At 51.7% G+C, this 26,547-nt stretch overlaps 1 protein-coding gene across 1 annotated transcript in view; it reads right to left on the reverse strand.

Moving 5' to 3' along the window:
- Nucleotides 1-346: 346 nt before the first annotated feature.
- Nucleotides 347-26,547, reverse strand: part of LOC128193728 (uncharacterized) — a gene marked incomplete at its 5' end in the record, with an annotated part of 29,329 nt that continues 3,128 nt past the window's right edge. Inside the window, 23 exons of the mRNA XM_052867812.1 lie at nt 347-476; nt 2,113-2,401; nt 4,849-5,037; nt 7,344-7,733; nt 7,992-8,225; nt 8,502-8,585; nt 9,120-9,245; nt 9,507-9,590; nt 11,726-11,987; nt 12,651-12,850; nt 13,209-13,418; nt 13,827-13,952; nt 14,529-14,532; nt 14,723-15,009; nt 15,421-15,510; nt 15,757-16,027; nt 16,126-16,397; nt 17,004-17,284; nt 17,482-17,736; nt 17,862-17,985; nt 19,027-19,134; nt 19,416-19,602; nt 19,654-20,270. Of these exons, the coding sequence (XP_052723772.1) occupies nt 347-476; nt 2,113-2,401; nt 4,849-5,037; nt 7,344-7,733; nt 7,992-8,225; nt 8,502-8,585; nt 9,120-9,245; nt 9,507-9,590; nt 11,726-11,987; nt 12,651-12,850; nt 13,209-13,418; nt 13,827-13,952; nt 14,529-14,532; nt 14,723-15,009; nt 15,421-15,510; nt 15,757-16,027; nt 16,126-16,397; nt 17,004-17,284; nt 17,482-17,736; nt 17,862-17,985; nt 19,027-19,134; nt 19,416-19,602; nt 19,654-20,270 (4,820 nt within the window). The remainder of the gene's footprint in view (nt 477-2,112; nt 2,402-4,848; nt 5,038-7,343; nt 7,734-7,991; nt 8,226-8,501; nt 8,586-9,119; nt 9,246-9,506; nt 9,591-11,725; nt 11,988-12,650; nt 12,851-13,208; nt 13,419-13,826; nt 13,953-14,528; nt 14,533-14,722; nt 15,010-15,420; nt 15,511-15,756; nt 16,028-16,125; nt 16,398-17,003; nt 17,285-17,481; nt 17,737-17,861; nt 17,986-19,026; nt 19,135-19,415; nt 19,603-19,653; nt 20,271-26,547) is intronic.

Consider the following 26,547-nt stretch of genomic DNA (forward strand, 5'->3'; position numbering starts at 1 on the left):
AGAAACTTGAAGAAATGGTAGTGTTGAAGATGGGTTGATGAGTAGAAGTTTGGGTTTATTGTTCTTGTGTTCATTTGCAACTTTAACTTTGGTTTCTTGAAGTTGTTCTCTGTATTGAAGAGTGGAAGAAAGCTTTTGGATGCATAATTCTTGAAGAAAAACCGTTTGGAGTTTGTAGGAGAGAGGAAATTGCTTCATTTAATTTTTACCACTTTTGGACCAACACAAAAGATGCTTGTTTTGACCCAAGGAATGTTTCCACTTTGAGATTTGGCCTTTGCTTGTTCCAGCCGTGAATTGCAATGAGACATGGTGGTTTTTGGAGTTTGTTTTCATTTGATTTAGCTTACTTGGCACATTGGTAGGAGTACCCATGGTATCTTCCATTTGCACATTGGTCTTTGAAGCATTCTTTGGCATTTCCACTTGGTGGTTCACGTAAATTGTGTGCTTTGGTGTATAAAATCATTTCTTTGCTGCATGGAAGGAGAGAGGGGACGGTCTTGGAGAGTGTGGAAGGCACATGCTTAATTTCTTGAAAAATGGTGCACATGGGAGAAGAAGTCAACACATTTTGTGGCTTATTTAAGGTGAAATTGAAGTTTGACTTGGGTGCATGGTGACTCACGGCCATGTGCTCTTTCTTTGGCCAATTGGACATTTAAATTCATTTGTTAATTGCCATTATGACAAGTAATTTGCTAGGATTAAATTAGGCTTGTTGGTTTCTTTGGTTTTTAATTAATTTAATTAATAGGTTGAGTTTATGTGTTTGAGTTAGTGTTGCATTTAATTATTTTTAACTGTGTTTGTTAATCAGTTTGTAACAGTGTTTGATGTTTGAATGTTGTCTAAGGCTTTTAATAGTGCTAGTTTAATTACCATGCTAGCTTAAATTAGTTTGTTTGCATCTGTGTCTTTATTGAGTTCTTTAATTTTTGCAAAACCTTTTCAAAACCCCCCATTTTTTTTGTGTTAGACTCGATTTTCGAACCGCAAAATTGGTCCTTGAGAGACGACCTAGGAGTCAATTCCTAGCTACACTGCATTCCTTATATGCAATCAAATTTGTATGGGTCGCGACAGCCCACATCAAGAAGGAAAAGCCGGAGCAGGAGAAGGAGAAAGAGAAGGAGAAGGAAAAGGAGAAGGAAAAGGAGACGGGGCAGAGCAGGAGCAGAAGGAGAAGGAGGAGCAGGAGAAGGAGAAGAAAAAGGAGAGAGAAGGAGAAGGAAAAGGAGCAGGAGTAGGAGAAGAAGCAGGAGCAGGAGTAGGAGCAGGAGCAGGAGCAGGAGCAGGAGAAAGAGCAAGAGCAGGAGCAGCAGCAGGAGAAGGAGAAGGAGAAGGAGCAAGAGAAGGAGAAGGGGAAGGAGAAGGAGCAAGAGAAGGAGAAGAAGGAGCAGGAGCAGGAGCGAGAGTAGGAGCAGGAGCGGGAGCAGGAGCAGGAGCGGGAGCAGAAGCAGGTGCAGGTGCAGGTGCAGGTGCAGGAGCAGAAGAAGGAGAAGGAGAAGGAGAAGGAGAAGGAGAAGGAGCAGGAGCAGGAGCAAGAGTAGGAGCAGGAGAAGGAGCAGGAGTAGGAGCTGGAGTAGGAGAAGGAGTAGGAGCAGGAGTAGGAGAAGGAGGAGACGGAGCGGGAGAAGGAGCAGGAGCAGAAGTAGGAGCAGGTGCAGCAGTAGGAGCACGAGCAGGAGCAAGAGAAGGACAAGGAGCAGGAGAAGGAGGAGACAGAGCTGGAGATGAAGAAGGAGCAGGAGTAGGAGCAGGAGCAGGATAAGGAGGAACAGGAGCGGGAGAAGGAGACGGAAAAGGAGTAGTAGAAGAGGAGGAGCAGGAGCAGGAACAGGAGCAGGAGCACGAGTAGGAGCACGAGCAGGAGCACGAGTAGGAGCAGGAGAAGGAGCAGGAGTAGGAGCAGGAGCAGGAGAAGGAAAAAAAGAAGGAGAAGGAAAAGGAGAACGAAATGGAGAAAGGGCAGGGGCAGGAGGAGGAGCAGGAGCAGGAGTAGGAGAACGAGGACACAGAGCTGGAGAAGGAGTAGGAGCAGGAGAAGGAGCAGGAGGTGGAGCAGGAGAAGGAGAAGGAGAAGGAGAAGGAGCAAGCGAAGGAGGAGACAAAGCTAGAGATGGAGAAGGAGCAGGAGACGGAGCAGGAGCAAGAGTAGGTGCAGGAGCATGAGCATGAGCATGAGCAGGAGCAGGAGTAGGAGTAGGAGCAGGAGGAGGAGCACGAGCACGAGCAAGACCAGGAGCAGGAGCAGGAGCAGAAGCAGAAGCACAAACAGGACCAGGAGCAGGAGTAGGAGCAGGAGAAGGAAAAGCAGGAGCAGGAAAAGGAGCAGGAGAAAAAGAAAGAGAAGGAGAAGGAAAAGGAGAAGGGGCGGGAGCAGGAGCAAGAAAAGGAGCTGGAGCAAGAGCAGGAGCAGAAGCAGAAGCAGAAGCAGAAGCAGGAGAAGGAGAAGGAGAAGGAGAAGGAGAAGAAGAAGGAGCAGGAGCAGGAGCAGGAGCAGGAGAAGGAGAAGGAGCAGGAGAAGGAGGAGACGGAGCGGGAGAAGGAGAAGGAGAAAGAGCAAGAGAAGGAGTAGGAGTAGGAGCATGAGAAGAAGAAGGAGAAGGAGAACAAGAAGGAGCAGGAGCAAGAGAAGGAGAAGGAGAAGGAGAAGGAGCAGGAGAAGGAGGAGACGGAGCGGAAGAAGGAGAAGGAGAAAGAGCAGGAGCAGGAGCTGGAGTAGGAGTAGGTGCAGGTTCAGCTGCAGGAGCAGGAGAAGGAGAAGGAGAAGGAGAAGGAGTAGGAGCAGGAGCAGGAGTAGGAGCAAGAGAAGCAAGAGACGGAGCGGGAGCAGGAGTAGGTGCAGGAGAAGGAGAGAGAAGAAGAAGGAAAAGGAGAAGGAGTAGGAGCACGAGCAGGAGAAGGAGAAGAAGAAGGAGCAGGAGTAAGAGCAGGAGCAGGAGAAGGAGAAGGGGAGAGAATGAGAAGGAGCATGAGTAGGAGAAGGAGCAGGTGTAAGAGAAGTAGCAGGAGCAGGAAAAGGAGCAGGAGCAAGAGCAAGAGCAGGAGCAGGAGCGGGAGCGGGAGTAGGAGCATGAGAAGAAGAAGGAGAAGTAGAACAAGAAGGAGCAGGAGCAGGAGAAGGAGCAGGAGCAAGAGAAGGAGAAGGAGAAGGAGAAGGAGAAGGAGCAGGAGAAGGAGGAGACGGAGCGGAAGAAGGAGAAGGAGAAAGAGCAGGAGCAGGAGCTGGAGTAGGAGCAGGTGCAGGTTCAGGTGCAGGAGCAGGAGAAGGAGAAGGAGAAGGAGAAGGAGAAGGAGAAGGAGTAGGAGCAGGAGTAGGAGTAGGAGCAAGAGAAGCAAGAGACGGAGCGGGAGCAGGAGCAGGTGCAGGAGAAGGAGAGAGAAGAAGAAGGAAAAGGAGAAGGAGTAGGAGCACGAGCAGGAGAAGGAAAAGAAGAAGAAGGAGCAGGAGTAAGAGCAGGTGCAGGAGAAGGAGAAGGAGAGAGAAGGAGCATGAGTAGGAGAAGGAGCAGGTGCAAGAGAAGTAGCAGGAGCAGGAAAAGGAGCAAGAGCAGGAGTAGGAGCAAGAGCAGGAGCAAGAGCAGAGCAGGAGCAGGAGAAGGAGAAGGAGCAGGAGCAGGAGCTGGAGAAGGAGAGAGAAGAAGAAGGAAAAGGAGAAGGAGTAGGAGCACGAGCAGGAGAAGGAGAAGAAGAAGGAGCAGGAGTAAGAGCAGGATCAGGAGAAGGAGAAGGAGAAGGAGAGAGAAGGAGAAGGAGCATGAGTAGGAGATGGAGAAGGAGAAGGGGCAAGAGAAGTAGCAGGAGCAGGAGAAGGAGCAGGAGCAGGAGCAAGAGCAGGAGCAGGAGCAGGAGCAGAGCAGGAGAAGGAGAAGGAGAAGGAGCAGGAGCAGGAGCTGGAGCAGGAGCTGGAGCAGGTGCAGGTGTAGGGGCAGGAGCAGAAGAAGGAGAAGGAGAAGGAGAAGGAGAATGAGAAGGAGAAGGAGAAGGAGCAGGAGTAGGAGCAGGAAAAGGAGAATCAGGAGAAGGAGACGGAGCAGGAGCAGGAGAAGGTGCAGTAGCAGGAGCAGGAGAAGGAGAAGGAGCAGGAGCAAAAGCAAGAGTAGGAGAAGAAGCAGGAGCAGGACCAGGAGCAGGAACTGGACCAAGAGCAGGAGCAGAAGCACGAGCAGAAGCAGGAGCAGGAGAAGGAAAAGTAGAAGGAGCAGGAGAAGGAGCAGGAGAAGGAGAAAGAGAAGGAGAAGAGGCAGGAGCAGGAGAAAGAGCAGGAGCTGGAGCAGAAGTACGAGTAGGAGCAGGAGAAGGAGAAGGAGCAGGAGCAGGAGAAGGAGGAGACAGAGTTGGAGAAGGAGACGGAGCAGGAGACAGAGCAGGTGCAGGAGTAGGAGCAGGAGTAGGAGAAGGAGCAGGAGCGGGAGAAGGAGAAGGAAAAGGAGCAGGAGCAGGAGGAGGAAGAGGAGCAGGAGGAGGAAGGAGAAGTAGCAGGAGCGGAAGAAGGAGAAGGAGAAGGATAAAGACTAGGACAAGGACAAGGAGAAGGAGCAGGAGTAGGAGTAGGAGCAGGAGCAGGAGCAGGAGCAGAAGCAGGTGCAGGAGAAGGACATGTAGCAGGAGCAGGAGAAGGAGATGGAGAAGGAGAACGAGAAGGAGCAGGAGCAAGAGCAAGAGCAGGAGTAGGAGCAGGAGTAGGAGAAGGAGAAGGAGAAGGAGCAGGAGAAGGAGGAGACAAAGCTGGAGAAGGCGAAGAACAAGAGACGGAGCAGGAACAGAAGTAGGAGAAGGAGAAGAAGAAGGAGCAGGAGCGGGAGAAGGAGAAGAAAAAGGAGGGGGAGGAGGAGCAGGAGCAGAGTAGGAGTAGAGCAGGAATTGGAGCAGGTGCAGGTGCAGGAGCAGGAGCAGGAGAAGGAGAAGGAGCATGAGCACGAGCACGAGCACGAGCAGGAACTGGACCAGCAGCAGGAGCACGAGCACGAGCAGGAGCACGAGAAGAACCAGGGGCAGGAGAAGGAAAAGCAGAAGGAGCAGGAGAAGGAGCTGGAGAAGGAGAAAGAGAAGGAGAAGGAAAAGGAGAAGGAAAAGGAGAAGGGGCAGGAGCAGGAGCATGAGCTGGAGCAGGAGTAGGAGCAGCAGAAGGAGAAGGAGCAGGAGCAGGAGAAGAAGGAGACAGATTTGGAGAAGGAGACGGAGTAGGAGACAGAGCAGGAGCAGGAGTAGGAGCAGGAGTAGGAGAAGGAGCAGGAGCGGGAGAAGGAAAAGGAAAAGGAGCAGAAGCAGGAGCAGGAGCAGGAGGAGGAGGAGCAGCAGAAGGAGAAGGAGAAGGACAAGGACAAGGAGAAGGAGCAGAAGAAGGAGTAGGAGCAGGAGCAGGAGCAGGAGCAGAAGCAGGAGAAGGACATGTAGCAGAAGCAGGAGCAGGAGAAGGAGAAGGAGAAGGAGCAGGAGTAGGAGCAGGACCAGGAACAAGAGCAAGAGTAGGAGCAGGAGAAGGAGAAGGAGGAGACAGAGTTGGAGAAGGAGAAGGAGACGGGAGAAGGTGAAGGAAAAGGAGCGGGAGCAGCAGTAGGAGGAGGAGGAGCAAGAGAAGGAGCAGGAGCGTAAGAAGGAGAAGGAGAAGGACAAGGAAAACGAGGAGCAGGAGTTGGAGCAGGAGCAGGAGCAGGAGGAGGAGGAGAAGAAGAAGCAGTAACAAGAGCAGGGGAAGGAGAAGCAGAAGGAGAAGGAGCAGGAGTAGGAGCAGGAGCAGGTGCAGGAGCAGCAGCAAGAGTAGGAGCACGAGCAGGAGCCGGAACAGGAGCAGAAGAAGGAGCAGGAGCAGGAGAAGGAGGAGACAAAGTTGGGGAAGGAGAAGGAGCAGGAGACGGAGCAGGAGCAGGAGAAGGAGCAGGAGCAGGTGCAGAAGCAGGAGAAGGAGGAGACGGAGCTGGAGAAGGAGAAGGAGCAGGAGAAGGAGAGGGAGAAGGAGCAGGAGCATGAGAAGGAGAAGGAGAAGGAGCACGAGAAGGAGGAGACGGAGCGGAAGAAGGAGAAGGAGAAGGAGCAGGAGCAGGAGCAGGTGCAGGTGCAGGTGCAGGAGCAGAAGAAGGAAAAGGAGAAGGAGTAGGAGCAAGAGCAGGAGTAGAAGCAGGAGCAGGAGAAGCAGAAGACGGAGCGGGAGAAGGAGACGGAGCAGGAGCAGGTGGAGCAGCAGGAGCAGGTGCAGCAGCAGGAGCAGGAGAAGGAGAAGGAGCATGAGCACGAGCACGAGCACGAGCAGGAACTGGACCAGCAGCAGGAGCACGAGCACGAGCAGGAGCACGAGAAGAACCAGGAGCAGGAGAAGGAAAAGCAGAAGGAGCAGGAGAAGGAGCTGGAGAAGGAGAAAGAGAAGGAGAAGGAAAAGGAGAAGGAAAAGGAGAAGGGGCAGGAGCAGGAGCAGGAGCTGGAGCAGGAGTAGGAGCAGCAGAAGGAGAAGGAGCAGGAGCAGGAGAAGAAGGAGACAGATTTGGAGAAGGAGAAGGAGTAGGAGACAGAGCAGGAGCAGGAGTAGGAGCAGGAGTAGGAGAAGGAGCAGGAGCGGGAGAAGGAAAAGGAAAAGGAGCAGAAGCAGGAGCAGGAGCAGGAGGAGGAGGAGCAGGAGAAGGAGAAGGAGAAGGACAAGGACAAGGAGAAGGAGCAGAAGTAGGAGTAGGAGCAGGAGCAGGAGCAGGAGCAGAAGCAGGAGAAGGACATGTAGCAGAAGCAGGAGCAGGAGAAGGAGAAGGAGAAGGAGCAGGAGTAGGAGCAGGACCAGGAACAAGAGCAAGAGTAGGAGCAGGAGCAGGAGAAGGAGAAGGAGGAGACAGAGTTGGAGAAGGAGGAGACGGGAGAAGGTGAAGGGAAAGGAGCGGGAGCAGCAGTAGGAGGAGGAGGAGCAAGAGAAGGAGCAGGAGCGTAAGAAGGAGAAGGAGAAGGACAAGGAAAACGAGGAGCAGGAGTAGGAGCAGGAGCAGGAGCAGGAGGAGGAGGAGAAGAAGAAGCAGTAACAAGAGCAGGGGAAGGAGAAGCAGAAGGAGAAGGAGCAGGAGTAGGAGCAGGAGCAGGTGCAGGAGCAGCAGCAAGAGTAGGAGCAAGAGCAGGAGCCGGAACAGGAGCAGAAGAAGGAGCAGGAGCAGGAGAAGGAGAAGACAAAGTTGGAGAAGGAGAAGGAGCAGGAGACGGAGCAGGAGCAGGAGAAGGAAAAACAGAAGGAGCAGGAGAAGGAGCAGGAGCAGGTGCAGAAGCAGGAGAAGGAGAAGGAGGAGACGGAGCTGGAGAAGGAGAAGGAGCAGGAGAAGGAGAGGGAGAAGGAGCAGGAGCATGAGAAGGAGAAGGAGAAGGAGCACGAGAAGGAGGAGACGGAGCGGAAGAAGGAGAAGGAGAAGGAGCAGGAGCAGGAGCAGGTGCAGGTGTAGGTGCAGGAGCAGAAGAAGGAAAAGGAGAAGGAGAAGGAGAAGGAGTAGGAGCAAGAGCAGGAGTAGAAGCAGGAGCAGGAGAAGCAGAAGACGGAGCGGGAGAAGGAGACGGAGCAGGAGCAGGTGGAGCAGCAGGAGCAGGTGCAGCAGCAGGAGCATGAGAAGTAGAAGGAGCAGCAGTAGGAGTAGGAGAAGGAGGACACAGAGCTGGAGAAGGAGAAGTAGCAGGTGACGGAGCAGGAGTAAGAGCACGAGCAGAAGAAGGAGAAGGAGTAGGAGCAGGAGAAGGAGAAGCAAAAGGAGTAGGAGCAGCAGCAGGAACTGGACCACGAGCAGGAACAGGACCACGAACAGGACCAGGAGCAGGAAAAGGAAATGCAGGAGCAGGAGAAGGAGAATGAGAAGGAGAAGTAAAAGGAGAAGGAAAAGGAGAAAGGGCAAGAGTAGGAGGAGGAGCAGGAGTTGGAGCAGGAGTAGAAGCAGGAGCAGGAGCATGAGAAGGAGAAGAAGAAGGAGAAGACAGAGCTGGAGAAGGAGAAGGTGCAGGAGACGGAGCAAGAGGAGGAGCAGGAGAAGGACAAGGAGCGGAAGAAGCAGAAGGAAAAGAAGCAGGAGCAGGAGCAGGAGGAGGATCAGGAGCGGGAGAAGGAGAGAAAGAAGGAGAAGGAGCAGGAGCAAGAGCAGGAGTAGGAGAAGGAGCATGAGCAGGAGCAGGAGTAGGAGCAAGAGCATGAGCAGGAGCAGGAACTGGACCACGAGCAGGAGTAGGAGCACGAGCATGAGCACGAGCAGGAGCAGGAGGAGGAGCACGAGCTGGAGCAGGAGCATGAGAAGGAGAAGGAGAAAGAGAAGGAAAAGGAAAAGGACAAGGAGCAAGAGAAGGAGTAGGAACGAGAGAAGGAGAAAGAGAAGGAGAAGGACAAGGAGAAGGACAAGGAGAAGGACAAGGAGCAGGAGCAGGTGCAGGTGCAGGTGCAGGAGCAGGACAAGAAGAAGGAGAAGGAGCAGGAGCAAGAGCAGGAGTAGGAGCAGGAGCATGAGTAGGAGCAGGAGTAGGAGCAAGAGCATGAGTAGGAGCAGGAGCAGGACCTGGACCAGGAGCACGAGCACGAGCACGAGCACGAGCAAGAGCACGAGCACGAGCACGAGCAGGAGCACGAGCAGGAGTAGGAGCTGCAGTTGGAGCAGGAGTAGGAGTAGGAGCAGAAGAAGGAGAAGGAGCAGGAGGAGGAGAAGGAGGAGACATAGTTGGAGAAGGAGACAGAGCAGCAGAAGGAGCAGGAGCAGGAGTAGGAGCAGGAGTAGGAGAAGGAGTAGGAGCGGGAGAAGGAGAAGGAAAAGGAGCAGGAGCAGAAGCAGGAGCAGGAGAAGGACATGTAGCAGGAGCAGGAGCAGGAGCATGAGCAGGAGAAGGAGAAGGAGCAGGAGCAGGAGCAGAAGCAAGAGTAGGAGAAGGAGAAGGAGCAGGAGCAAGAGTAGGAGAAGGAGAAAGAGCAGGAGCAGGAGAAGGAGCAGGAGCAGGAGAAGGAGCAGGAGCAGGAGAAGAAGGAGACAGAGCTGGAGAAGGCGAAGGAACAAGAGACGGAGCAGGAGCAGGAGCAGGAGGAGGAGAATGAGAAGAAGAAGGAGCAGGAGCGGGAGAAGGAGAAGAAAAAGGAGGGGGAGCAGGAGCAGGACAAAGAGCAGGAGCGGGAGAAGGAGAAGTACAAGGACAAGGACAAGGACAAGGACAAAGAGCAGGAGTAGGAGTAGGAGCAGAACCAGGAACAGGAGCAGGAGAAGTAAAAGGAGCAGGATCAGGAGGAGGAGGAGGAGGAGTAGGAGGAGGAGCAACTGAAGGAGTGGGAGAAGGAGAAGGAGTAGGAGCGGGAGAAGGAGAAGGAAAAGGAGCAGGAGCAGGAGCAGGAGCAGGAGCAGGAGAAGGAGAAGGAGCACGAGTAGGAGCACGAGCAGGAGCAAAAGTAGGAGAAGGAGAAGGAGCAGGAGCAAGAGTAGGAGAAGGAGAAGACAAAGCTGGAGAAGGCGAAGGAAAAGGAGCAGGAGCAGGAGCAGGAGCAGGAGAAGGAGAAGGAGAAGGAGCAGGAGCAGGAGCACGAGCAGGAGCAGGAGCAAGAGTAGGAGCAAGAGTAGGAGAAGGAGAAGGAGCAGGAGCAGGAGCAGGAGAAGGAGCAGACAAAGCTTGAGAAGGCGAAGGAAAAGGAGACGGAGCAGGAGCAGGAGCAGGAGTAGGAGAATGAGAAGAAGAAGGAGCAGGAGCGGGAGAAGAGAAGAAAAAGGAGGGGGAGCAGGAGGAGGAGGAGGAGCAGGAGCAGGAGAAAGAGCAGGAGCGGGAGAAGGAGAAGGACAAGGACAACGACAAGGACAAGGAGAAGGACCAGGAGTAGGAGTAGGAGCAGAAGCAGGAGCAGGAGAAGTAAAAGGAGCAGGATCAGGAGGAGGAGGAGGAGGAGTAGGAGGAGGAGCAAGTGAAGGAGCGGGAGAAGGAGAAGGAGAGGGACAAGGAGAAGGAGAAGGAGAAGGAGTAGGAGCAAGAGCAGGAGCAAGAGCAAGAGCAGGAGCAAGAGCAAGAGCAGGAGCAGGAGCAGAGCAAGAGCAGGAGCAGGAGCAGAGCAGGAGCAGGAGCAGGAGCAGGTGCAGGTGCAGGAGCAGGAGCAGGAGAAGGAGAAGGAGAAGGAGCAGGAGCAGGAGTAGGAGCAGGAACAGGAACTGGAACTGGACCAGGAGCAGGACCAGGAGCAGGAGCAGGAGAAGGAAAAGCAGAAGGAGCAGGAGAAGGAGCACGAGAAGGAGCAGGAGAAGGAGAAAGAGAAGGAGAAGGAAAAGGAGAAGGGGCAGGAGTAGGAGCAGGAGCAGGAGCTGGAGCAGGAGTAGGAGTAGAAGCAGGAGCAGGAGAAGGAGGAGACAGAGTTGGAGAAGGAGACGGAGTAGGAGACAGAGCAGGAGTAGGAGAAGGAGCAGGAGCGGGAGAAGGAAAAGGAGCAGAAGTAGGAGGAGGAGGAGGAGCAGCAGGAGAAGTAGCAGGAGAGGGAGAAGGACAAGGACAAGGACAAGGACAATGAGAAGGAATAGAAGTAGGAGTAGGAGCAGGAGCAGAAGCAGGAGCAGAAGAAGGACATGTAGCAAAAGCAGGAGCAGGAGAAGGAGAAGGAGAAGGAGAAGGAGAAGGAGCAGGAGCAGGAGTAGGAGCAGGAGGACCAGCAGGAACAAGAGCAAGAGTAGGAGCAGGAGCAGGAGCAAGAGAAGGAGCAGGAGTAGGAGAAGGAGGAGACAGAGTTGGAGAAGGAGAAGGAGACGGAGCAGGAGTAGGAGAAGGAGTAGGAGAAGGAGCAGGAGTGGGAGAAGGTGAAGGAAAAGGAGAGAGAAGGAGAAGGAGCAGGAGTAGGAGTAGGAGCAGGAGCAGGAGCACGAGCATGAGTATGAGCAGGAGATGGACTAGAAGCAGGAGCAAGAGCAAGAGCAGGAGGAGGAGTAGGGGAAGGAGAAGGAGAAGGAGAAGGGGAAGGAGCAGAAGTAGGAGTAGGTGCAGGAGCAGGAGAAGAGCAGGAGCAGGAGAAGGAGCCGGAGCAGGAGCAGGAGCAGGAGCAGGAGCAAGAGTAGGAACCGGAACAGGACCAGGAGAAGGAGCTGGAGCAGGAGCAGGAGAAGGATAAGGAGCATGAGAAGGAGAAGGAGAAGGAGAAGGAGAAGGAGAAGGAACAGGAGCGGGAGAAGGAGAAGAAGAAACAGAAGAAGTAGGAGAAAGAGCAGGAGCAGGACAAGGAGAAGGAGAAGGACAAGGAGAAGGAGCAGGAGTAGGAGCAAGAGCAGGAGCAGGAGCAGGAGCAGGAGAAGGAAAAGCAGAAGAAGGAAAAGCAAAAGGAGCAGGAGAAGGAGGAGGAGAAAGACAAAGAGAAGGAGAAGGAAAAGGAGAGGGAGGAAAGAAGGAGAAGGAGCAGGAGTAGGAGCAAGAGTAGGAGCAGGAGCACGAGCAGGAGCAGGAGCAAGAGCAGGAGTAGGTGGAGGAGCAGGAGAAGGAGAAGGAGAAGGAGAAGGAGAAGGAGCAGGAGCGGAAGAAGAAGAAGGAGAAGGAGTAGGAGTAGGAGCAGGAGCAGGAGAAGAAAAAGGAGCAGGAGCAGGAGCAGGATCAAGAGATGGAGCAGGAGCAGGAACAGGAGCAAGAGCAAGAGCAGGAGCAGGGGCAGGAGAAGGAGAAGGAGCAGGAGAAGGAGAAGGAGAAGGAGTAGGAGCAGGAGAAGGAGAAGGAGCTGGAGCAAGAGTAGGAGCAGGAGCAGGAGCCGGAACAGGAGAAGAAGCAGGAGCAGGAGTAGAAGCACGAGCAGGAGGAGGAGCAAGAGAAGGAACTAGAGCAGGAGCAGGAGCAGGAGAAGGAGAAGGACAAGGACAAGGAGCAGGAGCACGAGTGGGAGAAGGAGAAGGAGAAGGAGCAGAAGAAGAAAAAGGAGAAGGAGCAAGAGCAGAAGCAGGAGCAGAAGCAAAAGCAGGAGAAGGAGAAGGAGAAGGAGCAGGAACGGGAGCAGGAGAAGGAGAAGGGGAAGGAGAACGAGCAGGAAAAGGAGCAAGAGCAGGAGCAGGAGCCGGAACAGAAGTAGGAGAAGCAGCAGAAGCAGAAGCAGAAGGAGGAGCAGGAGAAGGAACAGGAGATGGAGCAGGAGAAGGACAAGGAGAAGAAGGAGGAGCAGGAGCAGAAGCAGGAGCAGGAGCAGGGGCAGGAGCAAGAGCTGGAGCAGGAGAAGGTGCAGGATAAGGACCATGAGAAGAAGAAGGAGAAGGAGAAGGAGAAGGAGAAGAAGAAAGAGAAGGAGTAGGAGCAGAAGCAGGAGCAGGAGCAAGACAAGGAGAAGGAGAATGACAAGTAGAAGGAGAAGGAGCAGGAGCAGGAGTAGGAGCAGGAGCAGGAGAAGGAGCAGGAGCAGGAACTGGACCAGGAGCAAGAGCATGAGCAGGAGCAGAAGCACGAACAGGAGCACGAGCATGAGCAGGAACAAGAGAAGGAAAAGCAGAAGGAGCAGGAGAAGGAAAAGCACAAGGAGCAGGAGAAATAGAAAGAGAAGGAGAAGGAGCAGGAGAAGGAGAAGGAGCAGGAGAAGGAGCAGGAGCAGGAGAAGGAGAGGAGGAAAGAGTAGGAGCAAGAGTAGGAGCAGGAGCAGGAGTAGGAGAAGGAGAAGGAGAAGGAGAAGGAGAAGGAGAAGGAGCAGGAGCAGGAGCAGGAGAAGGAGAAGGAGAAGGAGAAGGAGAAGGAGAAGGAGAAGGAGCAGGAGAAGAAGAAGGAGCAGGAGTAGGAGAAGGAGAAGACAGAGTTGGAGAAGGAGACGGAGCAGGAGTAGGAGCAGGAGCGGGAGAAGGAGAAGGAAAAGGAGCAAGAGCAGGAGGAGGAAGAGGAGCAGGAGGAGGCAGGAGAAGTAGCAGGAGCGGAAGAAGGAGAAGGAGAAGGATAAAGACTAGGACAAGGACAAGGCGAAAGAGCAGGAGTAGGAGTAGGAGCAAGAGCAGGAGCAGAAGGAGGAGCAGGAGAAGGACATGTAGCAGGAGCAGGAGAAGGAGAAGGAGAAGGAGAAGGAGAAGGAGCAGGAGCAGGAGCAAGAGCAGGAGCAGGAGTAGGAGAAAGAGAAGGAGAAGGAGCAGGAGCAGGAGAAGGAGGAGACAGAGCTGGAGAAGGCGAAGGAACAAGAGACGGAGCAGGAGCAAGAGTAGGAGCAGGAGTAGGAGAAGGAGGAGAAGAAGGAGCAGGAGCGGGATAAGGAGAAGAAAAAGGAGGGGGAGGAGGAGCAGGAGCAGGAGAAGGACAAGGACAAGGACAGGGACAAGGAGAAGGAGTAGGAGAAGAAGCAGGAGCAGGAGCAGGAGAAGTAAAAGGAGCAGGAACAGGAGCAAGAGCAGGAGGAGGAGGAGGAGTAGGAGGAGGAGCAAGTGAAGGAGCAGAAGAAGGAGAAGGAGAAGGAGAAGGAGAAGGAGAAGGAGTAGGAGCAGGACCAAGACCAGGAGCAGGAGCACGAGCACGAGCAGGAACTGGACCACGAGCAGGAGCACGAGCACGAGTAGGAGCACGAGCAGAACCAGGAGCAGGAGAAGGAAAAGCAGGAGCAGGAGAAGGAGCAGGAGAAGGATAAGGAAAAGTAAAAGGAAAAGGAGAAGGGGCAGGAGCAGGAGCAGGAGCTGGAGCAGGAGCAGGAGCTGGAGCAGGAGAAGGAGAAGGAGCAGGAGCAGGAGAAGAAGGAGACAGATTTGGAGAAGGAGACGGAGTAGGAGACAGAGTAGGAGCAGGAGTAGGAGCAGGAGTAGGAGAAGGAGCAGGAGCGGGAGAAGGAAAAGGAAAAGGAGCAGAAGCAGGAGCAAGAGCAGGAGAAGTAGAGGGAGTGGGAGAAGGAGGAGGAGCAGGAGCGGGAGAAGGAGAAGGAGAAGGAGAAGGACAAGGACAAAGAGAAGGAGCAGAAGTAGGAGTAGGAGCAGGAGCAGAAGCAAGAGAAGGACATGTAGCAGAAGCAGGAGCAGGAGAAGGAGAAGGAGAAGGAGTAGGAGTAGGAGCAGGACCAGGACCAGGAACTAGAGCAAGAGTAGGAGCAGGAGCAGGAGAAGGAGAAGGAGCAGGAGTAGGAGAAGGAGGAGACAGAGTTGGAGAAGGAGAAGGAGACGGGAGAAGGTGAAGGAAAAGGAGCAGGAGTAGGAGGAGGAGGAGCAGGAGAAGGAGCAGGAGCGGAAGAAGGAGAAGGACAAGGACAAGGAGGAGCAGGAGTAGGACCACGAGCAGGAGCATGAGGAGGAGGAGAAGAAGAAGCAGTAACAAGAGCAGGGGAAGGAGAAGCAGAAGGAGAAGGAGAAGGAGAAGGAGAAGGAGCAGGAACAGGAGCAGGAGCAGGTGCAGGAGCAGGAGCAGGAGCAAGAGCAGGAGCAAGAGCAGAAGCAGGAGAAGGAGCAGGAGTAGGAGCAGGAGCAGGAGCCGGAACAGGAGCAGAAGAAGGAGCAGGAGCAGGAGAAGGAGGAGACAGAGTTGGAGAAAGAGAAGGAGCAGGAGACGGAGCAGGAGCAGGAGAAGGAAAAACAGAAGGAGCAGGAGAAGGAGCAGGAGCAGGAGCAGGTGCAGAAGCAGGAGAAGGAGAAGGAGAAGGAGAAGGAGGGGACGGAGCTGGAGAAAGAGAAGGAGCAGGAGCAGGAGAAGGAGAAGGAGCAGGAGCATGAGAAGGAGAAGGAGAAGGAGCACGAGAAGGAGGAGACGGAGCGGAAGAAGGAGAAGGAGAAGGAGCAGGAGCAGGTGCAGGTGTAGGTGCAGGAGCAGAAGAAGGAGAAGGAGAAGGAGAAGGAGAAGGAGTAGGAGCAGGAGCAGGAGTAGAAGCAGGAGCAGAAGAAGGAGCAGGAGAAGCAGAAGACGGAGGGGGAGAAGGAGACGGAGCAGGAGCAGGAGCAGGTGCAACAGCAGGAGCTTGAGAAGACGAAGGAGCAGCAGTAGGAGTAGGAGAAGGAGGACACTGAGCTGGAGAAGGAGAAGTAGCAGGTGACGGAGCAGGAGTAAGAGTAGGAGCAGAAGAAGGAGAAGGAGTAGGAGCAGGAGAAAGAGAAGCAAAAGGAGTAGGAGCAGCAGTAGGAACTGGACCACGAGCAGAAACTGGACCATGAACAGGACCAGGAGCAGGAAAAGGAAATGCAGGAGCAGGAGAAGGAGAAGGAGAAGGAGAAAGAGAAGGAGAAGGAAAAGGAGAAAGGGCAAGAGTAGGAGGAGGAGCAGGAGCTGGAGTAGGAGTAGGAGCAAGAGCATGAGAAGGAGAAGAAGAAGGAGAAGACAGAGCTGGAGAAGGAGAAGGAGCAGGAGACGGAGCAAGAGCAGGAGAAGGACAAGGAGCGGGAGAAGCAGAAGGAAAAGAAGTAGGAGCAGGAGCAGGAGCAGGAGCAGGAGCAGGAGGAGCAGGAGGAGGATCAGGAGAAGGAGCATGAGCGGGAGAAGGAGAAAAAGAAGGAGAAGGAGCAGGAGCAAGAGCAGGAGTAGGAGCAGGAGCATGAGCAGGAGCAGGAGTAGGACCAAGAGCATGAGCAGGAGCAGGAACTGGACCACGAGCAGGAGCAGGAGCACGAGCATGAGCACGAGCAGGAGCAGGAGGAGGAGCACGAGCTGGAGCAGGAGCAGGAGAAGGAGTAGGAGCGGGAGAAGGACAAGGAAAAGGACAAGGAGCAAGAGAAGGATTAGGAGCGAGAGAAGGAGAAAGAGAAGGACAAGGACAAGGACAAGGAGAAGGATAAGGAGCAGGAGCAGGTGCAGGTGCAGGAGCAGGAGAAGAAGAAGGAGAATGAGCAAGAGCAAGAGCAGGAGTAGGAGCAGGAGTAGGAGCAAGAGCATGAGAAGGAGCAGGAGCAGGACCTGGACCAGGAACACGAGCACGAGCACGAGCAAGAGCAGGAGCAGGAGCAGGAGCACGAACAGGAGCACGAGCAGGAGCACGAGCAAGAGAAGGACAAGCAGAAGGAACAAGAGAAGGAGAAGGAAAAGGAGAAGGGGCAGGAGCAGGAGCTGGAGCAGGAGTAGGAGGAGGAGCAGGAGAAGGAGATGGAGCAGGAGCAGGAGAAGGAGGAGCAGAGCTGGAGAAGGAGAAGGAACAAGAGACGAAGCAGGAGCAGGAGTAGGGGCAGGACTAGGACAAGGAGAAGAAGAAGGAGCAGGAGCGGGAGAAGGAGAAGGAAAAGGAGGGAGAGGAGGAGGAGGAGGAGGAGAAGGAGCAGGAGCAGGAGCGGGAGAAGGAGAAGGAGCAAGAGTAGAAGCAGGAGCAGGAGGAGGAGGAGGAGCAGGAGAAGTAAAAGGAGCAGGAGGAGGAGGAGTAGGAAGAGGAGTAGGAGGAGGAGCAACTGAGGGAGCAGGAGCGGGAGAAGTAAAAGGAGAAGGACATGGAGAAGGAGAAGGAATAGGAGCAGGAGCAGGAGCTTGAGACGGAGCGAGAGAAGGAGACGGAGCAGAAGCAGGAGCAGGAGCACGAGCACGAGCAGGAGCACGAGCAGAAGCAGGAGCTGGAGAAGGAAAAGTAGAAGGAGTAGGAGAAGGAGCAGGAGAAGGAGAAAGAGAAGGAGAAGGGGCAGGAGCAGGAGTAGGAGCTGGAGCTAGAGCAGGAGTAGGAGTAGGAGCAGAAGAAGGAGAAGGAGCAGGAGCAGGAGAAGGAGAAGGAGGACACATAGTTGGAGAAGGAGACAGAGCAGCAGACGGAGCAGGAGCAGGAGTAGGAGAAGGAGTAGGAGCGGGAGAAGGAGAAGGAAAAGGAGCAGGAGCAGGAGCAGAAGCAGGAGCAGGAGCAGGAGAAGGACATGTAGCAGGAGAAGGACATGTAGCAGGAGCAGGAGCAGGAGCAGGAGCAAGAATAGGAGAAGGAGAAGGAGCAGGAGCAAGAGTAGAAGAAGGAGAAGGAGCAGGAGCAGGAGCAGGAGAAGGAGGAGACAGAGCTGGAGAAGGCGAAGGAACAAGAGACGGAGCAGGAGCAGGAGCAGGAGTAGGAGAATGAGAAGAAGAAGGAGTAGGAGCGGGAGAAGGAGAAGAAAAAGGAGGGGGAGCAGAAGCAGGAGCAGGAGAAAGAGCAGGAGCGGGAGAAGGAGAAGGACAAGGACAAGGACAAGGACAAGGACAAGGAGCAGGAGTAGGAGTAGGAGAAGAAGCAGGAGAAGTAAAAGTAGCAGGATCAGGAGGAGGAGGAGGAGGAGGAGTAGGAGGAGGAGCAAGTGAAGGAGCAGGAGCGGGAAAAGGAGAAGGAGAAGGACAAGGAGAAGGAGAAGGAGAAGGAGTAGGAACAAGAGCAGGTGCAAGAGCAAGAGCAGGAGCAGGATCATAGCAGGAGCAGGAGCAGGTGCAAGTGCAGGAGCAGGAGCAGGAGAAGGAGAAGGAGAAGGAGCAGGAGCACGAGCAGGAACTGGACCAGGAGCAGGAGCAGGAGCAGGAGAAGGAAAAGCAGAAGGAGCAGGAGAAGGAGCAGGAGAAGGAGAAAGAGAAGGAGAAGGAAAAGGAGAAGGGAAAGGAGAAGGGGCAGGAGCAGGAGCAGGAGCTGGAACTGGAGCAGGTGTAGAAGTAGAAGCAGGAGCAGGAGAAGGAGCAGGAGAAGGAGGAGACAGAGTTGGAGAAGGAGACGGGGTAGGAGACAGAGTAGAAGACAGAGCAGGAACAGGAGTAGGAGACAGAGCAGGAACAGGAGTAGGAGAAAGAGCAGGAGCGGGAGAAGGAAAAGTAGCAGAAGTAGGAGGAGGAGGAGGTGCAGCAGGAGAAGTAGCAGGAGCGGGAGAAGGAGAAGGACAAGGACAAGGACAAGGAGAAGGAACAGAAGTACGAGTAGGAGCAGGAGTAGGAGCAGGAGCAGAAGAAGTAAAACTAGCAGGATCAGGAGGAGTAGGAGGAGGAGGAGTAGGAGGAGGAGCAAGTGAAGGAGCAGGAGCGGGAAAAGGAGAAGAAGAAGGACAAGGAGAAGGAGAAGGAGAAGGAGAAGGAGTAGGAACAAGAGCAGGAGCAAGAGCAAGAGCAGGAGCAGGAGTAGAGCAGGAGCAGGAGCAGGAGCAGGTGCAAGTGCAGGAGCAGGAGCAGGAGAAGGAGAAGGAGAAGGAGCAGGAGCACGAGCAGGAACTGGACCAGGAGCAGGAGCAGGAGCAGGAGAAGGAAAAGCAGAAGGAGCAGGAGAAGGAGCAGGAGAAGGAGAAAGAGAAGGAGAAGGAAAAGGAGAAGGGAAAGGAGAAGGGGCAGGAGCAGGAGCAGGAGCAGGAGTAGAAGTAGAAGCAGGAGCAGGAGAAGGAGCAAGAGAAGGAGGAGACAGAGTTGGAGAAGGAGACGGAGTAGGAGACAGAGTAGGAGACAGAGCAGGAACAGGAGTAGGAGAAGGAACAGGAGCGGGAGAAGGAAAAGTAGCAGAAGTAGGAGGAGGAGGAGGTGCAGCAGGAGAAGTAGCAGGAGCGGGAGAAGGAGAAGGAGAAGGACAAGGACAAGGAGAAGGAACAGAAGTACGAGTAGGAGCAGGAGCAGGAGCAGAAGCAGAAGAAGGACATGTAGCAAAAGCAGGAGCAGGAGAAGGAGAAGGAGAAGGAGGAGGAGAAGGAGAAGGAGCAGGAGTAGGAGCAGGAGGACTAGCAGGAACAGGAGCAAGAGTAGGAGCAGGAGCATGAGCAAGAGAAGGAGAAGGAGCAGGAGTAGGAGAAGGAGGAGACAGAGGTGGAAAAGGAGAAAGAGAAGGAGATGGAGCAGGAGTAGGAGAAGGAGCAGGAGCGGGAGAAGGTGAAGGAAAAGGAGAGAGAAGGAGAAGGAGCAGGAGTAGGAGCAGGAGCAGGAGCAAGAGCATGAGCATGAGTAGCAGGAGGAGATGGACTTGAAGCAGGAGCAAGAGCAAGAGCAGGAGGAGAAGCAGGGGAAGGAGAAGGAGAAGGAGAAGGGGAAGGAGCAGGAGCAGGAGTAGGAGCAGGTGCAGGAGTAGGAGAAGAGCAGGTGCAGGAGAAGGAGCCGGAGCAGGAGCAAGAGCAAAAGTAGGAACCGGAACAGGACCAGGAGAAGGAGCTGGAGCAAGAGCAGAAGCAGAAGCAGGAGAAGGATAAGGAGCATGAGAAGGAGAAGGAGAAGGAGAAGGAACAGGAGCGGGAGAAGGAGAAGGAGAAGAAGAAACAGAAGAAGCAGGAGAACGAGTAGGAGCAGAAGGAGGAGCAGGAGAAGGACAAGGAGAAAGAGACGGAGCTGGAGTAGGCGCAAGAGCAGGAATTGAACCAGGAGCAAGAGCAGGAGCAGGAGCAGAAGCACGAACAGGAGCACGAGCAGGAGCAGGAGCAGGAGAAGGAAAAGCAGAAGGAGCAGAAGAAGGAAAAGCAGAAGGAGCAGGAGAAGGAGGAGGAGAAAGAGAAGGAGAACGAGAACGAGAAGGAGCAGGAGCAGGAGAAGGAGAAGGACATGGGAAAGGAGAAGGAGCAGAAATAGGAACAGGAGCAGGAGCAGGTGCAGGAGTAGGAGAAGGAGAAGGAGAGGGAGAAAAGAAGGAGAAGGAGCAGGAGTAGGAGCAAGAGTAGGAGCAGGAGCACGAGCAGGAGCACGAGCAGGAGCAGGAGCAAGAGCGGGAGTAGGAGGAGGAGCAGGAGAAGGAGAAGGAGAAGGAGAAGGAACAGGAGAAGGGGAAGGAGAAGGAGCAGGAGCCGAAGAAGAAGAAGGAGAAGGAGTAGGAGTAGGAGCAGGAGCAGGAGAAGAAAAAGGAGCAGGAGCAGGAGCAGGAGCAAGAGCAGGAGCAGGAGCAGGAACAGGAGCAAGAGCAAGAGCAGGAGCCGGGGCAGGAGAAGGAGAAGGAGCAGGAGAAGGAGAAGGAGAAGGAGTAGGAGCAGGAGAAGGAGAAGGAGCAGGAGCAAGAGTAGGAGCAGGAGCAGGAGCCGGAACAGGAGAAGGAGCAGGAGCAGGAGCAGAAGCAGGAGCAGGAGGAGGAGCAAGGTAAGGAACAGGAGCAGGAGCAGGAGAAGGAGAAGGACAAGGACAAGGAGCAGGAGAAGGAGAAGGAGCAGGAGCGGGAGAAGGAGAAGGAGAAGGAGCAGGAGCAGGAGAAGAAAAAGGAGAAGGAGCAGGAGCAGAAGCAGGATCAGAAGCAGAAGCGAAAGCAGGAGAAGGAGAAGGAGAAGGAGAAGGAGCAGGAGCGGGAGCAGGAGAAGGAGAAGGGGAAGGAGAAGGAGCAGGAAAAGGAGGAAGAGCAGGAGCGGGAGCTGGAACAGAAGTAGGAGCAGGAGCAGAAGCAGAAGCAGAAGGAGGAGCGGGAGCTGGAATAGAAGTAGGAGCAGGAGCAGAAGCAGAAGCAGAAGGAGGAGCAGGAGAAGGAACAGGAGCAGGAGCAGGAGAAGGAGAAGGAGAAGGAGAAGGAGAAGAAGGAGGAGCAGGAGCAGGAGCAGGGGCAGGAGCAAGAGCAGGAGCAGGAGCAAGATAAGGAGGATGAGAAGGAGAAGGAGCAGGAGCGGGAGAAGGAGAAGGAGAAGGAGAAGAAGAAAGAGAAGGAGTAGGAGCAGAAGCAGGAGCAGGAGCAAGACAAGGAGAAGGAGAATGACAAGTAGAAGGAGAAGGAGCAGGAGAAGGAGCAGGAGCAAGAACAGGAGCAGGAGAAGGAGCAAGAGGAGGAGCAGGAGCAGGAACTGGACCAGGAGCAAGAGCAAGAGCAGGAGCAGGAGCAGGAGCAGGAGAAGGAAAAGCGGAAGGAGTAGGAGAAGGAAAAGCAGAAGGAGCAGGAGAAAGAGAAAGAGAAGGAGAAGGAGAAGGAGTAGGAGAAGGAGAAGGAGCAAGAGAAGGAGCAGGAGCAGGAGAAGGAGAGGAAGAAAGAGCAGGAGCAAGAGTAGGAGCAGGAGCAGGAGCAGGAGCAGGAGCAGGAGCAGGAGCAGGAGCAGGAGCAGGAGCAGGAGCAGGAGCAAGAAAAGGAGAAGGAGAAGGAGAAGGAGCAGGAGTAGGAGCAGGAGAAGGAGAAGGAAAAGGAGCAGAAGCAGGAGAAGGAGAAGGAGAAGGAGCAGGAGCAGGAGCAGGAGCAGAAAGAGGAGAAGAAAAAGGAGCAGGAGCAGAAGGAGGACATGGAGAAGGAGAGGGAGAAAGATAAGGAGAAGGAGCAGGAGTAGGAGTAGGAGCACGAGCACGAGCAAGAGCAGGAGCAAGAGTAGGAGCAGGAGCAAGAGCAGGAGCAGGAGCAGGAGCAGAAACAGGAGCAGGAGCAGGAGTAGGAGCATGGGCAGGAGTGTTGGACAAATTTATGAACACCAAAATGTGATGTCACATTTTGGTGTTCATAAATTTGTCCATCAAGTTTTTGGCGCCGTTGCCGGGGACTCGTTGTTTAACTGGTTAATTTGTGTGATTATTGATTATCTTTGACTTTAATTTTGAATTTCTGTTTTTATTTTTCTGTTTTTATTTTTCTGTTTTTATTTTTTCTGTTTTTATTTTATTTTATTTTATTTTATTTTATTTTCTGTTTTTATTTTATTCTCTGAATCTTATATCTTCTCCTATATCTTTTTGTGCTAACCAAATATTCTAGGGTTTTGTTCTCTTGTGTATGCAGGAGGCAATTCGAACAAGGAGCAAAGTAACTGCAGAACCTCTTCTTGAAGGTTTAGACGAGAGTAGACGGAGGAGAAGAATCCGAACATCTAGAGAACTTTTCCCTCCTCTGGAAACTCTGTTTCAACCATCACCACAAGGTTCTGACCATAGCACAGAAAATATGGAGAACAATAATATCAGAAGAACTCTTGCTGATTACACCAATACAGCTGAGCCTCAGCACTTTAACAGTATAGCTAGACCTAGAGTCAATGCAGCTAACATGGAGGTCAAACCAGCATTGATCCAACTGGTGAAGAGCAATCAGTTTATTGGGTTATCTCATGAAAGCCCATATGAGCACCTCACTACATTTAATGAGATCTGCAACACAGTGAAAATCAATGGGGTGCCAGATGAAGCGATCAAACTTAGCTTGTTTCCTTTCTCATTAGGAGGCAATGCTAAGCTTTGGTTAAATTCTTTTCCAGAAGGAAGCTTCACAGAGTGGGAAGCAGTGGTAACCAAGTTTCTAAATAAATACTTCCCACAATCAAAGGTGAATAAAGGCAAGCAAGAGATTTCTTCATTCAGGCAGGGCATGGAAGAATCACTGGGTCATGCATGGGATAGATACAAAAGCTTGCTACGAAAAACACCCACGCATGGATTCGATGAAGTGGAAGTAGTCCTTACATTCCTTGGAGGTCTTGGTTCACAAACCAAGATGATGCTTGATGCCTCAGCAGAAGGAAACATTAAATGGAAAACTCCAGAGGAAGCAACTGAAATTATTGAAAATATGGCTACTAGTGATAATGAGCTCAACAGTGAAAAAGGAGCTCCTTTGCAACAGAAGGGAGTTCTACAATTACAGACACAAGATGCCTTGCTAGCACAAAATAAGATTCTAACTCAACAGCTGGAGACTCTTACTAAAACACTTGCACAATTGCCTAAAGAGTTGAAAACTGCTGCACAGGTACAATCTCAGTTGTGTGAATTATGTGGAGGTGACCATATCAATGGTCAATGTGCCTTTCCAGCAGAAGCCGTAGAGGACGTGAACTACATGACCAATCAGTACCGTCAAGGGAACTACAATCAAGGGTGGAAACCAACCCCAAGTATTGGTCAAGGGCAAACTGGGCAAGCTGGTCAATTTAATAAGCAGCAGCAGCAACCCACCTTATGGCAGCAGATTTCTATGCTTAATGAAAGGTCCATGAGGATGGAAGAAACTCTTAATAATTTCATACAGAAAACTGAGTCTACCCAAAAGAGCACTGAAGCTGCTATAAAGAATTTGGAGATTCAGATGGGGCAGATCACTAAGCAGGTGGAAGAGAAGCCAGGTAAAAACTTTGGGGCTAATACTGAGGTTAACCCCAGAGAAGAATGCAAGGTGGTAGAGAGTAATAATGAAGAGATACTTGAGTTAGAAGAAGGAGAAACAGAAGAGAAAAGACAAATAGAGAGCAAAAATACTTTTCCGTTTCCAATAAATGAAGGGAAACAAATGGATTTCACAGAATTATTCAAGATGGTGGATAATGATGCACCTTGGGAGCAGATTCTACAACAAATTACAGTTTACACTAAATCTGATGAAGAAGTCTCTACTAAGAAAAGACGTAGAGATGATGAGGCAAAGAAGTGTAAAACTGTTAAAAAGGAGTCATTCCCTCCTAAAGCGACAGATCCAGGAAGTTTTTTTATCCCTTGTACCATAGGGAAGAAAAAGATTAAAAAAGCTCTTCTTGATTTAGGTTCAAGTGTTAACTTGATACCTTACTCTTTACTGGAGCAAATTGGCAATGTTAATGTGAAACCTGTTAAGGTTAATTTGGTGATGGCCGATGGATCTTCAAAGGAACCATGTGGGATTGTAGAGGACATTATAGTTTGTGTGGGTAAACTCCAGTTCTTGGCAGCCTTTGTGGTGATGAAGATGGAGAAAAAAAGGATACCTATCATTCTTGGAAGACCGTTTATGAAAACGGCCAAAGCTATTATTGATGTAAACGAAGGTATAGTGGTACTCCAGGACCGAGAGGAGAGAGTTGTTGTAGATGTCTTTAAAGATGAGAGGCAAACACAGGAGGAAGAAGCTAGTTATAAAGCTGCATTTCAAGATGCACACATGACTAGCCATCAAGATGAAGAGCCCAAGGTTACAGGTAACCATTGTTTGTTGTTTCAGGTGCATAAAGGAGAAAAGATTGGAAGAGGAAGAAAAGTTCCTGAGGACTGGAAGAAAGGAAGACCCCAACTTGGTACACCAGTGAGAATCAAAAATAAGTTGTGGGTTGTGAAAGGCTATAAAGAGAAGGAGATGATAGAGATAGAATCTCCACATTTTGGAAGAATCAAAACAGTGCACAGGAAACAGCTGAGGAGTTGGTGGGATAACAACATCAACCATGAAGAAGGAACTTGAACTTTACTGGGTCAAGCTAATGACGTTAAAAGAGCGTTTGCTGGGAGGCAACCCAGTGATTTAAAAACTTTTGATTTTGTTTTGTAACTTTTAATTTGTGGACATTATTTTTGTAAATACTTTGTTGGATATAACATCTACTGAAGGATGCTAGGTGGTTAAGTATCTACTGAAGGATACTGAGTTTGTAACACCTATTAATGGGTGTTGGTGAGAAAATTTTGCACCTACTAATGGGTGTTGGTAAGTTTGTAACACCTACTGATGGGTGTTGGTAAGATTGTAACACCTACTGATGGGTGTTGGTGGATTTTGGGTCAGGCTCGTGACGTTAAACAAGCGCTACCTGGGAGGCAACCCAGTTGATTGATTGTTTTTGTTTGTTTCATTTTAGTTGCATAATAGGGTTTGCATAAGTATTCTAAACATTGAATTGCAGGGAACCAGTGAGGGGCATGTCTAGGAGGCACGTAGGTTAAGAAAAGAAGGAGAAGAGCACTTCACGAAAGTGCCGCTGAGCGGCAACTTACCGTTGAGCGGTACTCTCGCAGAATGGGCTTTAGTTCCCCTTAGCGGGACCCGAGCCCATTAGGGTATTTTTATACCCCAAGCTGCGTTTTAGGTTTTCTTTCCAGGCTCTTCTCTGCACAAACACTCCCACATACCTTTTCCAAGGTTTTCCACATCTTTTCATTCTTCCCTCTTGAAAATTTCTCTTCCACTCACTTGCTCACTAGTGTTCCATTCAAGTTTGGGGTTGGAAGAGAGTATCTTAGCTTGGAAGCATTCTCATTGCATCTAGTATCTCCACCCAAGTAAGTAAAAGCATTTTGTTCATTCTAGGGTTCTCAATTTTTAATGTGATTGTCAAAGCATGAATATTTAGGGGTTTTTGATTTCTATGCATGATTTGATGATATAATTGATGTTTGAACTGATTGAACTGCATGATTATGATCTGGAAAACTGAAAATTGCATTTGGGTGGAGTTAGGACAGCTTAAAAGAGGTTTTTAAAAATTCTGCAGAGTTACCGCTCAGGGGTAAATTGCCGCTGAGCGGCACTCTGCCAGACTTGAGTTTTTTGATTTGTTGCGTTCTGGAACGTGGCACTGGTGGCGCTGAGGGGTAAATCTGACCCTCAGTGGTGGTTTAGCTCCGAAAAGGAGTTGTATTCTGTGTTGGACTAATGATTAACATCATGTTCTGTGGTTTTGTATCTGTATTTGATTGCAGGAATGACATCCTCTTCAGGAAAAAGATTGAAAACCATGGCAACCAAGAGAAAGGAAAAGGAACCAGAACAGCCCCATTCTAGTAGGTTCCTCTCTCGGAAACATGAGAAGCACTTCAAGGTGGTGCAAGACAGGAGACTCCTTATGGAGAGAAAAGCTGGAATGATACCTAACTTTGCTCCTCAATTTGGAGAGCAATTGTTAGGGAATGACTGGGGAAAGCTAGCCACATATCCTGCACCTGCCAACATAGTTGTGGTAAAAGAATTCTACACCAACGCAAAGAAGATTGGTGATTATCCAGCTGAAAATTATCTGGGCTATGTCAGAGGCCATGCTATCAGGTATGATCCTGATTCTATTAATAACTTCCTGGATAATGTGTGGGCTGGTGAGCAGTGCCAGTTTGCTCTTTGCACGGAGGAAGGGGCTGATTTTGAGGATGTAGAGAGAGTACTGTGTATATCTGGAGGACACTTCCAAAGGAATAGATCTGGCTCAGTGGTTAACATTAGGAGGACTGATCTGAATCCTCTTGCAAAGTATTGGATGGCATTTTCTCATGCCAACATTCAGCCATGTTCACATGTGTCAGATATTACTCTCAGCAGGGCACTCTTCATCTACTGTGCTATTAGGAACTTAAATGTGAATATTGGGTAGGTGATAGCTGATGAGATTAGTGTGTGTGCCAACACCTCAAATAACAAAGCACCCCTAGGACATCCCTCCTTAATCACTCACCTTTGCAAGATAGTTGGGGTGGACACTTCTGCTCCACCATTTGAAAGGCCAAGAAAAGCCATTGATGAGGCATATTACAAACAGTACTGTGGAGGTGAGGAGGCAGCTCAGCCAGTTCCACCACGCCGTGCTCGTAGAGAGAGAGGGCAAGCACAGAGCCAGACATCTGCTGAAACACATGAAGCAGAACCGTTCCAGATGAGGGACATGTACATGTCTCTTATAGGTGCTCAGTTACAGTCCATTCATAAAGGGCAGGTGGCTACAGCTGAGATGATTGTGGGGATGTATGATACACCTCCAGCTCACAGGTGGACTATGGAGGAATTCCATAATGTGGTAGCTTGGACAGAGGAGCCAGTGCAAGGAGAAGGAGCTGAAGCAGCTGAAGCTTCAGTTAGAGAGATGGAAGAAGATGAAGCTGATGATGATGATGCATTCGAAGATGATGAAGATGAGGAAGAAAAGGAAGATACAGAGGACAGCTCAGATTGATGAGGAGCTGAGATAGCATTTACTGATGAATGCTATCATGAACTTATGCTTTTGTTGGTTTAAGTGTTCTGAACTTATTTATTTTTGTTTTTGTTTAGGGTTGATGTACTCTATTGGAAACCTGGTTTGTTATGATGGTTTGCTATTGACTGTGATTGTGTGATAAGTAATGCTTGATGATGATTATTGATTGATTGATGTTGAGATAGATGTGCACATAAAATGCTTATACAGGTGATTC

Source organism: Vigna angularis, chromosome 8 (genome assembly GCF_016808095.1).
Source record: "Vigna angularis cultivar LongXiaoDou No.4 chromosome 8, ASM1680809v1, whole genome shotgun sequence".
In the NCBI taxonomy this organism is placed as follows: Eukaryota; Viridiplantae; Streptophyta; class Magnoliopsida; order Fabales; family Fabaceae; genus Vigna; species Vigna angularis.